Consider the following 15,450-nt stretch of genomic DNA (forward strand, 5'->3'; position numbering starts at 1 on the left):
AGGACTGTCTGATTCCAAATATATGATATTCCGGAAAGGCAAAATAGAGACAATAAAAAGATCAGTGTTTGCCAGGAGTTGGGTGGGAGGAGGATGAATAGATGGAACACAGGGGAGTTTTAGGGCAGTGAAACTATTATTATGATAATTCAGTGGTGGGTACGTGACGTTGTGCATTTGTCAAAACCCATAGAACTGGTACAACACAAACAGTGAATCCTAAAGTAAACTATAGACTTTATTTAATAATAATGTGTCAATATTGCTTCATCACTTGTAACCAATGTATCACAATGCAAGATGTTAATAACAGAGCAATCTATGGGGGTAGGGGAGTATGTAGGAACTCTGTACTTTCTGCTCAATTTCTCTGTAAACCTAAAACTACCCTTAAAAATAAACTGTATTAATTTAAAAACGTGCATCTTCACCGAAATTGTTCACCAAAATGGGTAACAATTCAGTTCAGCATTTATTTACTGAGCAATCACTGAACTGTACTAGGTTTTTATAGCCTTGTTCTTTAGAGAACTTATAGACAGCCCTTAGCCAAAACATACCGTGATTTGAGTTAGTGTATAGTTATATCAGAATGAATTGAGTGGTTAGAAAGTGTTTTAAACTTTGAAAGAAGACTTAGATTTAAACCCAGGCTTAACTAGCTGGGTGATCTTATACAAATTACTTAGCCTTTTAAAACTCTTCTGTTGCACCTACTGCATAAGGTGGTAATTTTAAACATTAGTTAACAAATGTGAAGCTTCTGGTACATAGTAAGCACTCAAATATTAGCTTTAATGATTAGTTATATGTTTTCCATCTAACAAAGGAAATGGAGGAAGAATGGCTCTCATTGGACTTGAATGTTCAGTCACATTTTGGCTATTTCTTCTGGATTTCCCCCCTCTTTCTGAGATAACTAAGGATCAAGCACATGAGATTATTATTTGCTTCCCGATATGATACATTCCACTTTCTGCTGAAGAAGAAACTCCTTTTACAGCTGTCTTTGATATCAAGTTGGCAGTTTAATCATGCTAATATAGTATTTTTCTTATTATTTACAAACAACAGCAATTAGCTTATCCTCCCCCCCAAAACCTGCATGTCAGAGATACTTACAAATAGGTAGTAGCTCTCTAAGCCTTGAAATATAATTTTAATAAAAAATTGGAAAAAAATTACGATTTTTATGACTTTTATGGACTCTTTAATGTTCTAAATAAGCCAAAATTATATACATTTTGCTCTAAAAATCTGTAAGCCATAATTTATAATTTCTAATTGATAATGTTTTAAATATTATAAACGCCTCCAAATTCAATTTTTGCCAACAGATAATATTAATCTTTATTGGAAGATGACTTTAACACACAGTGAAAAATATTACTTTTCTTACTGTAGCTTCCAGCAATTTGGAAAGAAAAATTCACAAAATATTGGGGAAATAAAAAACATTCATAAAAGTTTAACCATCATTTCTTGATTAAACTATCTACTGAAAAATGGAAAATGAAATAAAAACTATTGAAATAGTAGAGGTAAACTAAGTCAGTGCCTTTTAGTTAGTAGGCTAGTCTCTTGATTAAATCTTGCATATAAATTGCTTTGGAATAAATGGAAGAACTCTATAGGAGAAAACAAGACTGTCTGGAGGGAGGAAATGGTTGAAGTAAACTTGAAAATAATTAAATACCTGGCATTTAATATTTAACATTGAGTAGATTTGGCTTTGTGCCTCCTAAAGGGGAAGATACCTTTTATTAATCGGACTTACAAGTCACACACTTATGTTAACAACAGCATTATATAAACTGGACATTTAATATGTCCTCTTTGTTTAAGTCCAACAGGATTTATATACGTACTTTCTGTTATGAAATTGTCATAATAGCAACATTCAGTGGAGAACTAAGCATGTTTTAGGCAGATGACTTTTATGTCTCTTATATATATTAAAGGCAACACTATGAGGTTTGGGTAAGCACAATAAATTAACTTCAGATGATACCTCCCACTTATTATTAGAACCTTAACTTTCCAGGGAAACATCTTTGTAAACGTGTTTTTATGATTCTATTTTAACCACTATGATAGTGATGGTGCTTTTATTCTGAACTGAGAAAAAGAAAGACATTGGAGGGTCTTTCTTAAAGAAAGAGAATAACTTCATGGAAAACTGCTTTGAGAGTAGATATCTCCTGGACACTGGAGAAGAATTCACTGTACAAAATCCAAAGGGTCATCTTTGTTGTCTCCTTCTTTCTTATCTTTTCCATAGCTAGACCATTACAAATCATGTCAGTTTTCCCTGCTAAATGTCTAGCTCTGTCTGTCTCCACAGTTCAAACTATCATCCTCTCAACCAGAATACTGCAGTAGTCTTCTCTGGATCTACAGAGTCTCTTGTGGACATTATATAGTTAGATCATGTTTTTGAATCTATTCTACCAATCTCTGTCTTTTGATTGGAGAGTTTAATCCATTTACATTTGAAGTAATTACTGATATGGAGGTGTTTACTTCTGTCATTTTGTATTACTGTCTCTTTTGTGTTTAGTTGAGTTTTTGTAGGGAAATGTTTTAATTTCTTTCTTATTTCCTTTTGTGTATAGTATATAGCTATTTTCTTTGTGGTTACATTTAACATTCTAAAGTTATAACTCTCTAATTTGAATTTATACTTAACTTCAAAAACATACAGAAACTCTGCTCCTTTACAGCTCGTCTCCATCCTTTTCCTTTATTGATGTCGCAGAATCATGTCTTTGTACAATGTATGTCCAAAAACATAAACTAAAAATTGGTTTTTTAATGCGTTATTCTCTTAAATTATGTAAAAAAAAATGTGGAGTTACAAACCAAAGTTACAATAATACTAGCTTTTAGACTAACAATTTTAAAAAATAATATATTAGTCTCTTATATCATGTAGAAAACAAAAAGTGGAGTTACAAACCACTGTTATAGTAATACTAGCTTTTATAATTGCCCATATATTTACCTTTAGTGAGATCTTTATTTCTTCATACCCCTTCAAGGTCTGTCTTTCACCCTGTAGGACCCCCTTGAGCATTTCTTGCAGAGGAAGTATAGAGGTCATGAACTCTCTCAGCTTTTGTTTATCCAGGAATATCTTAATTTCTCCATCATTTTTGAAGGACACTTTTGCTGGATATAGTATTCTTGGTTGACAGGTTTTTTTTTTTTCTTTTAGCACTTTGAGTATGTGGATACATTGTCTTCCCAAGTTTCTGTTGAGAAATCTGCTGGTAATCTTATTGAAGATCCCTTGTATGTGGCAACTCACTTCTCTCTTGCGGCTTTTAAGATTCTCTCTGTCTGTAGCTTTTAACAGTTTGATTATAATGTTTCTCAGTATAGGTCTCTGAGTTCATCCTACTTGGAATTCATTGAGCTTCTTGGCTATTTATGTTCCTATCTTTTGTCAAATTTGAGAAGTTTTGGACCATTATTTCTTCATATAATCTCTTTGTCTCTTCCTCTATTCCTTCTGCTTCTCGGACTCCCACAGTACATATGTTGGTCCACTTGATGGTATCCCAAAGGTTCCTTCTGCTCCATTCACTTTTTTTCAGTAGGTAATAGGGGCAGCACTGGTTGCCCACCTCTGTTTAAGTGCCTCTGTGTCCCCACCTCTTTGATCAGAAGCAACAATCAGTGATCAGAGCACAGACCCCTGATATTTGGAGGATGGGGCCCTTATTGCCCATCTTGTCTCCTGCAGGCTGCTTGCATGCAAGTAGCTCTAGGAATAAGTGCATGGCTGCCTGCCACTGCACTGGGAGGTGAGGGGTAGTGGGGGGGACTACTGCTGAGTTAAGTGCAGAAATTAACTTCGTTTGGCATCCAAGCCTTCCCCTAAAAGTTACAAGCCTTCAAAAGACTTCAGAGTTCCAAAATAGTTATATGAGACAGATTCTGCTGATGAGTGTATTGTCTAGGTTGGGAGATTGATTCTTGGTGCCTCCTACTCTGCCATCTTCCCAGAATCCTCTCCTGTAATAGTCTTCTAAGTGGGCATGTAACTCAGAAGCAGTCAGATGGAAGAAATGCATAGGGCAAGGTATGTGGGAAGGGGCTTGGAGCCTCCAGGCCCTCTCTGGGTATGCCACCCTCCCAGCATCCTGGAAGCTCTCCAAACCCCATACTATTGGGATTTTTATGGAGGTTTCATCGCGTAGGCAAATTGGTTATTATGTCCATTTCTAGCCTCTTTCTCCTCTCTGGAGAATGGGAAGTGGGGCTGAAAATTTCAAGAACAGGGCTTGCTTTTTCTGGTGACCAGCTCTCGTCCAGGAGCCCACCAAGAGTCAACTCACTAGAACAAAAGATACTGCCATCACTCAGGAAATTGCAAGGGATTTAGGAACCGGGGTCAAAGACTAAATGTTAGAACAAAAGATTCTCCTAGTACCCTTATTTATAAGGGTTTTTATGAGCTCTGTATCAGAAACCGGAGGCAGAGACCAATGTATATATTTTTTCTTTTATATTACAGGCATGTAACTTTTAAATTTGATTTATTTTGCATAACAAAATGCATATAAGATTCATCCAAGTTGTGTGAATTAATAGTTTTTATTGCTGAGTAGTATTCCCTTGTAATGATGTACTGTAGTTTGTTTAACTGTTCGCCTATTGAAGGACATCTTGATTCCACTTTCATCAATAAAGCTGCTGGAAACATTTGTGTGCAGGGTTTTGTGTGGACATAAGTTTTCAAATCAGTTGGCTAAATACCTAGGAGTGTGATTGCTGAATCATATGGAAAGTCTATGTTTAACTATAAGAAATTTCCAAACTGTCTTCCAAAGTTGTCGTACCGTTTTGCATTCCCACCAGCAGTGAAGGAGTGTCCTGTTGCTCTGCATCCTCACTAACATTTGATATTGTAGTTTTTTGGATTTTAGCTATTCTAGTAGGTATGTAGTGGGGTCTCATTGTTGTTTTAATTTGCATTTTCATAATGACAAGTGACGTTTAGCATTTTTCATATGCTTATTTACCATCCTTATATCTTCTTGACAAAGTGTCTGTTCAGATCTTTTGCTCATTTTAAAAGTTTGGTTGGTTTTTTTCTTATTGTTGAGTTTTAAGAGTTCTTTATATCTTCTGGATACAAGTCCTTCATTAGTGACTTTCAGATATTTCTCCTAATCTGCAGCTTGTTTTTTCATTCTCTTAATAGTGTGTTTCCCAAATGAGTTTAATTCTGATAAATTCCAATTATTTTTTCTTTCATGTATCTTACTTTTAGTGTTGTATGTTAAAATTCTCTGCTAAAAGTCTAAGAGATTTTCTTTCATGTTCACCTACATATTTTGTGGTTTTGTGCTTTACGTTTTGGTCTGTGAACCATTTTGAGTTAATTTTTGTATAGGTCGTGTGGTATGTGTTAAGGTTCATTTTCTTGTATATGGTCATCCAGTTGTTCCTATGCACATTTGTTGATACAAACTATCCTCTCTTCATCTAATTACCTTTGTACCTTTGTGAAGAATCAGTTGACTATATTTGTGTGGATCTATTTCTGGGCTCTGTTCTGTTCCATTGATCTGTGTGTCCATTCTTTTGCCAATAGCACACCGTCTTGAGTACTGTAATGTTATAGTATAGTAGCCTTGAGCTCAGATAATGTGAATCCTCTGGCTTCGTTATTATTTTTCAGAATTGTTTTGACTATTCTAGTACCTTTACCTTACCATGTATATTTTAAAATCAGTCTATTGATATCTACAAAAAAGCTTTCTGGAATTTTTATTTAGATTGCAATGAATGTATGGATCAAATTGGGAACAATTGACATCTTAACAATAGGAAGTGCTCCAATACTTTAATGTGTAATCTCTCTCCATTTATTTAGAGCTTCTTTGATTTCTTTCATCAGTATTTTGGAGTTTTCCATGTATAGTTCCTGCACGTTAGTTAGTTAGTTGTTAGACTTATACCTAAGTACTTTCCCCAATGCTATCGTGAATTTTCTTTTATTTTGAATTCTAAAATTGTTCATTATAGGTATATAGGAGAACAATTGAGTTTTATATTTGACCTTATATTTTGCAACCTTGCTAGCCTCAATTATTAGTTCTGGGAGTTTTTTTAGGTTCTTTGGGGTTTTCTATATAGACATATCATCTGGGAATAAAAATAGTTTTATTTCTTCCTTTCCGATCTGTATGCCTTTTATTTCTTTTTCTTGCTGTATTAGGTGGGACTACAAGTACAGTGTTGAAAAGGACTGGTGAGAGAAGAAATCCTTGCCTTGTTCCCAGTCTTAGGAGGAAAGCATTCACTCTCCATTAGAAATGTGTTAGCAGTAGATTTTTTGTATATACCCTTTATTAGGTTTAGGAAGTTTCCTTCTACTTCTAGTTTCTTGAGTTTTTTTTTTCATGAATGAGTGTTAAATTTCATCTATTTTTTATTGTTTGGTTCTCAAATCAAATAGGATGGGTCTTTTAAAATGTCATTAGCTCTTGTTTTTTCTTACATAATTAATTTAAACATAATTAATCTTTATTTTTGTTGAAAGGTAAAGGCTAAAATATATTTTTAGTGTTTAATATATAACATGAAATGAATGTTTCATTTCATCGTGAAGTAAGTAAAGGCAATTTATTATGTAATTTAAAGTAATATACTGCTTATTTTTTTTTAACCTTAACTACAATTACATACCACACGAAACAATGAAAAATGTTTGAAAACGTTCCTTAAGGGTGAAGGTGAAGTTCTCTATTATCATTAAAGTAATTTTAGAATCATAAAGACACTCACTGTATAATTTATATCAGTTTGAGAAGTATCTAATTTATGCAGTGGACTTTTTAATTTTAAAAAGTCATTTGCATAGTGTTAGGAATTTCATGATAAAAAGGTATGGTTTTTAAATAACATGGTTTCCTGTAATTTTGAAGAGACATCTGATGACAAACACTTAGTAAAATTGAAATACTAGTTTCTCTCTGTGTTGGGGGGGAAGAACTGGATACAGAATAACCTGTGTCAGAGCCGTGGAGCACAGCCCTGCTCAGCTCGCTGTGGCAAATGGGCAGAAGGTTAAGCCATCAGTCCACTTCCCAGTGTCTACTAACAGTGGCTTTCTTTGTGTTGCTTCCCTTGTTAGCGCAATGTAGCGAGTGTTATTGAGAGGTAAGACGAAGCAAGTCTTACATTAGACACTGATGGCTTTTTTAAAAGTTGGAATGGGATGTTATTGAATGTTTCAAAGAGTATCTTGATAGTACATTTTTATGGAAACCACTGTTCCAGAGTAAACTGCAAATCAACATTGAGACATCAGTGATGCTCAGGTAAATATAAATAAATTTTATGTATCTAGTGCTGCACCAGTTTTCGAGAGTAATGTTGTGGGCTGGGGGAGTGATTTTTTGAAGAAAGAACACTTTTTAAAAAATCACCAGCCATAGGTTTATTTTCCTTAGCCACTTAATTGTGGTAGATTTTTATATAGATAAACCTTTTATTCATGAGATGTAACTTTAAGCATAACTTAAAAGGGAAACCAGTTAATATAAGTATAGAATTATTTAGGATCTTTCCTATAATGGCTGCAGAGTATTTCTTGAGCATCCATGCAGATTAGATCTCGAACAGCTGCATGGAGCACACAGAAATCATGACTCCTGCCTCTGAGAACCAACTTGAATAAAGTCTTTCATCTAAAGATCTCACTGTTTGTCTATTTCATGAATCCCTCATCTCATCTCTGAAGAGCTCATTCAGTTTAATACAGTTCAACTTTGTGGTTTAGAGCTCTAGAAATTACTGTTGTAACTTAGAATGCACAAAAAAAGATAAGTTAACAGTAATCTCAGAATTTTTTAAAGAATTAGATAAAATTCACTCTAAAATGATTTTTTTTCAGAGATTTAGAATGATAACTAGGGATTCTAATTCAAATTTAACTAGTTATGTGATCTTAAATAAATTATGTGTCCTCTTAGTGTCCAGTTTCTCTGTAATTATAACAAGGCCTCGGAGAGTTAAGAGAGATAAATGTATTGAAATGCTTGTTAAATTCATTTGTTTTATATAAATTTAAAGTGCTGCCATTCTGCCTTCTTAGTCCTTCTCAAGTCTGAGCTTCATATTACATACCATGTTCTGTACGAAGTGTTCTGCGACCACTTTAGCAGTATTAAACTGGAAAAGTCACTATCATATCATTTACATGTAATTTGTTAAGAAAATGTCAGATATCTTTTCCTCTTCTGGGTACTTATATCACATATTGCCACTTATTTGGCAGTAACCCATGTATTGCCTCTCATTTTATGTTTTTTACTTCTTATTCCTGTCTGTGTGTTATGAGTTCTTTGAATTCAGGGATCTTGACTTATTTGAACCTTCACAGAAATTAATGTATAGTGCCTTCTAAATATAGAATAAACTTCTGAGATTTTTTGTTTTCATTGCTTTGGAGTATCCACATGTGTATTCTCTTCCGATAGTAGAGATGGTCAAATCTGACTGTAATTTTACTAAGAAACTTATTTGATATATTAAAACCAGTTGGTTATAATCTTAGAAATCTGGTATAATTTTTTTTTTCCTTTAAGCCTATGACTATGAGGAACCAGAGAAATTTTAATCCAAACATTTCTAAATCAGAGTAGCAAAAACACAAAAGAAGTTTGGGTCTTATATATTAGAAACAGAGTAATGTAGGTGGCATTTGTATATGCAGTTTGTGAATATTATTGGCATGAACTAAATGCTAGGCCCTCTGCTATAGCCTAGAGACATAGTGATTTAAACAAATGACAAGATCCCTACCTGATGGAGCTTATAGTCAGTAAACAGGCAAAATATATTTAAACCAGACAGTAACAGTGTAATAAGGATTATGCATAAGAAGGGTGGTGTGAGAGGGTGAGCTCCTTTGTATTACAGTGATTAGAACAGGCCTTTTAGAGAAAGAAGCAAAGTAAGACCAGAAGGTTAAGGAAGTGCCTGGGCTGTGGTCTCTCAATATGGTTTCTCTCTGAAAGTAATCAGAGTTCTTGGAAAACTAGCTTATTACACGTCTGGAATAGGAACTGTAAAACAAAACAAAACGAAAACTGTCAAAGTCTATTGGGGTCATAATAAGGGAACCAACTTGGAGGGACTCTCACTGACTACAGGTGTAACACTTGGAGCATCAAAAGAAGAGTGATTGCAATGAATTGAAACACATCTATTATTCAAAATATATGAGTTTATAATGTTATTTTAAAAATATACTGTTGGGGCTGGCCAGCGGCATAGTGGTTAAGTTTGCGAGCTCCACTTCCGTGGCCTGTTGTTTGCTGTTTCGGATCCCAGGTGTGGACCTATGCACTGCTTATCAAGCCATGCTGTGGTAGGCGTCCCACAGATAAAATAGAGGAAGATGGTCACAGATGTTAGCTTGGGGCCAATCTTCCTCAGCATAAAGAGAGGGATTGGCAGTGATGTTAGCTCAGGGCTAATCTTCCTCAAAAAAAACAATTCGTTGTTCACCTTTGGGCCAATACTGGACAATCAAGTATTTATCTTGCCTTTCCTCTAAGAACTGTACCTCAAGATAACCAAGTAGTTCAGGGGGGATAGTTCTTTAAAAAAGAATTCCAGGGGGCTGGCCCTATGGCTGAGTGGTTAAGTTCGAGCGCTCCGCTTTGGCGGCCCAGGGTTTTGCCAGTTTGGACCCTGGATGTGGACATGGCACCACTCATCAGGCCACACGGAGGCAGCATCCCACATGCCGCAACTAGAAGGACCCACAACTAGAATATACAACTATGTACTGGAGGGCTTTGGGGAGAGGAAGAAGGAATTTAAAAAAAAGAATTCTAGCTAATAAATGCAGAAAGAATGATAAACTGTTCTAACGAAATGACATCAAATACCTCGGCAGTGGAATTTTTCACATTTTTCTATATATACTTTTGAATACTTTGTGTTAGGAAATTTAAAAATCAGTTTAAAGGAGGAGCAGTGAGAACTCAGTAGGTAGGAATGGGAACGGGAGGAAGATACTTCATGCAAATAGGAACAGTATGAACAAGGCACAGAAGTGAGAAAATGCTGTACCTATTTCAGGGAAGCGTTAGTAGTTGCCTCCCCAAAGTACAGGATGTGTAAGTGGAAGTATTGTGGACATGCTGTCATATGTGAGTTTTCAGAATACACAGTAGCTGGAAATAGTGAAAGCAAACTATTGCCAAGTTCAGGAAGAATTCGAGGTTCAAAAGAGCTTCTCTACAGTTCCTGCTACCCTTTGGACTCATCGAAATAATGGTAAACAGAAGCATTCAACAATGGATTTAATTAAACCAAATTGATTTGACAGCAGACCTTGGTAGAAAGGTACCATGTATAGAGTGCAGCATTGATTCTTCTTGGGCAAGCTGTGCTTAAGGTAGGCAGTCCATTAACTAATGTGGTTGTTCTTCATCTCAACATTGTATTTATTCTTTTTGAAGTTGGATGTATAGGGGCTGGCCTGGTGGCATAGTGGTTAAGTTTGTGCACTCCGCTTCAGTGGCCTGGGGTTTCCTGGTTTGGATCCCGGGCACAGACCTACACACTGCTCATCAAGCTATGCTGTGGTGGCATCCCACAGACAAAATAGAGGAAGATTGGTTCAGCCATTAACTCAGCAACAATCTTCCTCACCAAAAAAAATTTTTTTAATTGCATGTTATAGAGATGAGTATCCCAAATGATTTCTAATCCATTATATTGGACCCTGTTACAGTATTAGGGGACCACATATGTTCGCATTTAAAAGTAATATGTTCTATATTCAGAATAGTTCAACCTCACTTGCCAGTAAAATAGTCTTCTCTGTTGAAATCCTGATACCCACAGTACCTATCATAGATAAACATTCTGTTTTGTCCAGGTTCATATTGTATTCGTAACAATAAGTGGGTATATTTCTTTGTAAAACTAATTTTTTCATTTGTGCCATGATATTATTTAAAAAGAAAAAAACCCTTAAAATCTGTCTTAAAATTTTCTGATATGCAATAGCACTAAGGTTTGTTCACTAATTTTACAAGCCAATGTGTATTTGTCTGCTCCAAAGTAACTGTGTTGTTGCCTTTCCTGGTATATGAGAGTGTGGTTGCTGGGGTTTAGAAATGCCGCACATGCCACCATAGAGGAATGGTGGGAAATTGAGATGTCAAGCTGTGTAATCAGAGCTCTGTGGAGGTGGACTGCTGCATTCCCTGTGATATACCAGAGGTAGTTTGTTTTTATGGCTGGTCAAATAGTTTGGTGGAGTGAAAAGCATATTAATTGTTTCAATTTTCCCATCTTTATACTCACTCTTTTCCTAAAAATGAAGACAGGAGAAGACTGTGACAATACCAAAACAAGTTATATGTTCTACCATTTATCATTGGTTCTTTACTTCTGAATTAAATTTACATTTAGAAAGATGGGATTTGCTAAGTAATATATTTTAAGGAAAAGATCTTCTTTATGGTATAATACTTATTTTATAAAATATATATATGTTTTTCTACCAGGGTATCCAGAAGTTGGCTAGTCAGTATCTGAAGAGAGATTGGCCTGGAATAAAAACAGATGATCGGAATGATTACAGGTAACTTAATAAGTAGTTCTTGCTCATTTTCTTTAAAAATGGTTTCACTCAGAGCCATGTCACATATAGATAACATAGATTCCAGTTTTTTAAAAACTTGCGTCTTTCCTTTGCTATGTTTTTAGACATAATTTCAAAATTATCAAAATGTTAATGTTCCACAACATATGTAGATTGTATGAAATAGATCATTTTCATATATAAGCCAAGATTATATTTTGTTTAATTAATTAATATTCACATACGGAATTTAAAGAAAGTAGATGACAGTGAGACACAAATTGTTTCCTCAGTGACCTACAGATGAAACACACTATTGCAATAATAATGAAACAAGATTATAGTTTCTACCATGATTATTGGTTCTTTATTTCTGAAACAAATTCTAAATTTGGAGAGATGGGATTTTGTGAGCCTAGGGGAAAAGAGTTTCTAAGTAAATATATTTATATGTAAAACAAAGTATCCAGAAATTGGCTGGTCAGTTTACCACATACAAATTTAAAAGAAGATAGATGACAGTGGAATATGAATTGTGTCTTCAGTGACCTAGAGATATCTTTAAAGTATTTGTAATTTTGTTTAGAACTTGATGTCCTTTATGAGGTTAATTTGGAAGTATTTGTTGGCTTTTGTGCTCAAGACTGTCCTTAGTGTTGAGGGAACTAGAAGTCAAAGACTAGATTTCAGAGCTTGCAGTCTGGTTGGAGTTAAGACTAACGCCCTTGAAACAACAGCAGAGAATCCAGGGTAATTAGTAACTCAATATTGAAGTGTATTGTTTGGAGTCTGAATATGAAATCAAGTTGCTGGTTTGAAGACTGACAACATCAGATAATTTAGCAGAGCTAGAGAACTGAAGGATATACTACAAGACACCCTAAGAGTTCTTCACAATTTCAGGACTGACTGATAACTTGGAAGGTGTCATGATAGATGTAAACAATAGACCCATATAGAATAATAAAGCAAAACAGGAAAATAAACAAAAATAGAGATTTATTTTGGACTTTCCAGTATCTACAAAGTTCATCTAAGGAGGGAAGAGAGAGGAGATAACTCGCAGTGAGAGTGAGAGTGATATGTTCAGCATTGCTGGCATGAGGAAAGCCTGACCAAGGAAGAGATTGCTTGCTGGAGAGTGAAGAAGGAGTCCAACTAATAGATAGGCTATATTGCAAGTTCGTTTGAAATTCAGGGTGCAGGTTACCAAGGAAATAAGGATAAAAAGGCTCTGCTCTGGCTTCTACAACCTAATTTTAAACAGTACGTTAAGCCAGCTTTTACTAAATATTTACTGTATGCCAGATACTATGCTAAGAATGTTAGCCTATCTCCCATGATCATCAAAACAACCCTGTGAGGTACATATAATTATCTTCTTTTTACATATTAGGAAACTAAGTCACGGGTTACATGCCTTACTCAAGGTCACACAGCTATTAAACACTCAGTCATTTACTTATTCATTCTTTATTCATGAAATAGATGTGAAATACCAGCTACATGCTAGTGTTATAGTAGACTGTAGGATTAGAGAAACTAGAAAATATGGTGCCTGTCATTCAGGAGCTTACAGGAGATGCCACTATAAACAGTTGCTGTATTGGGTAGCAATGCGGTTGCATTGATTCTGTAGAGGAAAACCCAGGCCTCTAGAGCTGAGTCTTAAAGGATGTGCAGGAGTTTCCCAGGGTTGGGCAAAAGGAATTCTAAGCAAAAGCAGCACCTTAAAGACATGGAGGCATGAGAAAATATGAACGTTAGGTAAGAATGAGCAGTTCAGTATGGTATGTGGGTTGGAGCGTGAGAGGAGTGGTGGACGTGGGGGATACATAGATAGGCATCCTGGCAGACTTTACGTGTCACAGAGTTTCCTTTTTTATTCAGAAGATAAGGAAGCATTGAAGAATTTCCACAAGAGGAATGACATGTTCAGCTTCACTTTAGTATTAGAATGAAGGTAGATTAGAGGGATGTGAAGAGGAATTCGGAAAGGATAGAATTGCAGGAATTTAACCCCTTGCCAGCTCTTATTTGAACCATGAAAATTGTAGTAGGAATTAGGTTGTGGGGGAAACTGAAGCTAGAGGACTTGCAATTGATTTGGCAGAGTTTTGTTTTTTGTGTTTGTCAGATTTGTTCTGAGGCAAACTATAAATCTTTTCTATAACTATCAAACTATAAGGTAGTTTTCTTGGTATCTGAAACAGCTCTTGGAACATAGTAGACACTTGATAAATATTTACTGACTCTAATAAATATTTACTTACCTCTAATGACATAGAGAGAGGGAGAGGAAGGACGATAAAATGACCTCTAGGTTTTTTAACTTACACAACTGAGAAGATGGTGGTGCCGTTGTGGAAAAAAGGCAATAGTAGGATCAGGATTGAGGGTAATAAGGACAATTGTCAATTTTTTTGTTTGTTTATCGGAAGTTTATTTTAGTTCTAGTCAATTTAAATTTTCCTATTAACTTTTTTTTGTATTTGTATTGGTAGTTTAAAAATTCTTATTCAACTAGTGTATACTTGTTGCATGTGCAACAGAGAGTAAAGGGTATAAAGTGCAGCCTCCTCCTCTTTGCCAAGCCTCTTCCATTCACATTTCTACTCCCCTAGAATAACTGCTGTTAAAAGCATGTGGTCTTTTCTTCCCTCTTTTTCCTGTGTGATGTATACGTGAACGTACAGAATTATTGTAGATGTAGGCTTCTGTAACTCCCCACACACCCCTCCCCCCGCCCCCTCAGCCTCCACACATACACTTAAGGAGTCTATTTTAGACATCCTTTCATGTCAGTATGTTCAGATCCCCCATTCTTTTTGATGGCTGTGTTAGTGCCATAGTATGGATAAACTAGTTTTGTTATCCATTTCTCTGTTGGTAGTTGTTTAGTTAATTACTATTGCAAATAGTGCTGCAGTGGATAACTCGTGAATGCACATAGTTATATCTTCATGCACTGTGAAAGTATATCTATAGAATAAATTCTTAGAGACGGAAATGCTGGGTCAAAGGGTTTATACCTTTACAGTGTTGTCATTGTAAATTATTCTTTATAAACTGTATATTTTACATTTATCCTAGTTTGACTTGACATTGCACATTTCAGACAGGGCATGTGATCAGTCTTTTAAAATTTTTCCCAGTGTGATGGTACATGCACCATTTAATGCATGGAAACTAGATTTCCATAACACTACTTTCTCTTGGACCTTTTTCTTTTAATCTTTGGGGATGGGTTTTCAGTTCCGTCTTAATCTGTACAGGCTGCTATAATAAAATACAACAGACGGGATGGCTTATAAATAACAGAAATTTATTTCTCACAGTTATGGAGGCTAGAAGTCTGGGACCAGGATGCCAGCATGGTTGGTTCTGGTGAAGTCCCTCTTCTGAGTTGCAGACTTCTTGACTTCTGGCTGTGTCCTCACATGATGGAAGGGGTTTGGGAGCTCTGTGGAGTCTCTTTATAAGGGCACTAATGTGTCTTATGACCTAATAACCTCTTGAAAGCCTCATCTCCTAATACCATCACCTTTGGGCATTAGGATTTCCATATATGAATTTTGGGGGGACACAGACGTTCAGACCATAGCAAGTCCTCTCTATGTTTTTCTCAGTTTCCTCAGCTGTCTAGTGACTGTTTTAAGTAATCTTATCTATATTCCTATCTTTAAAGATTACCTATAAACTGTAATGATCATGTTTTTATTAACTCCTCAGCTTGGGAACCAAAATGTCAGCTGCCTCCAACTTTGACTTCCTGATCTCACTGTCTGTTAGGAATGTTAAGTAGTTGCTTCTCTGCCTGTGAT

At 35.6% G+C, this 15,450-nt stretch overlaps 1 protein-coding gene across 5 annotated transcripts in view; it reads left to right on the forward strand.

Annotated features, from left to right (window-relative positions):
- Window positions 1–15,450, forward strand: part of FCHSD2 (FCH and double SH3 domains 2) — a 276,252-nt gene that overhangs the window by 128,576 nt on the left and 132,226 nt on the right. For all 5 annotated transcript variants that reach the window (XM_014842037.3, XM_014842036.3, XM_070490775.1 and 2 more), the window contains exon 4: window positions 11,550–11,626. In XM_014842037.3, coding sequence (XP_014697523.2) covers window positions 11,550–11,626 — 77 coding nt within the window. The remainder of the gene's footprint in view (window positions 1–11,549; window positions 11,627–15,450) is intronic.

The sequence above is a fragment of the Equus asinus genome, chromosome 20, assembly GCF_041296235.1.
Source record: "Equus asinus isolate D_3611 breed Donkey chromosome 20, EquAss-T2T_v2, whole genome shotgun sequence".
NCBI lineage: Eukaryota > Metazoa > Chordata > Mammalia > Perissodactyla > Equidae > Equus > Equus asinus.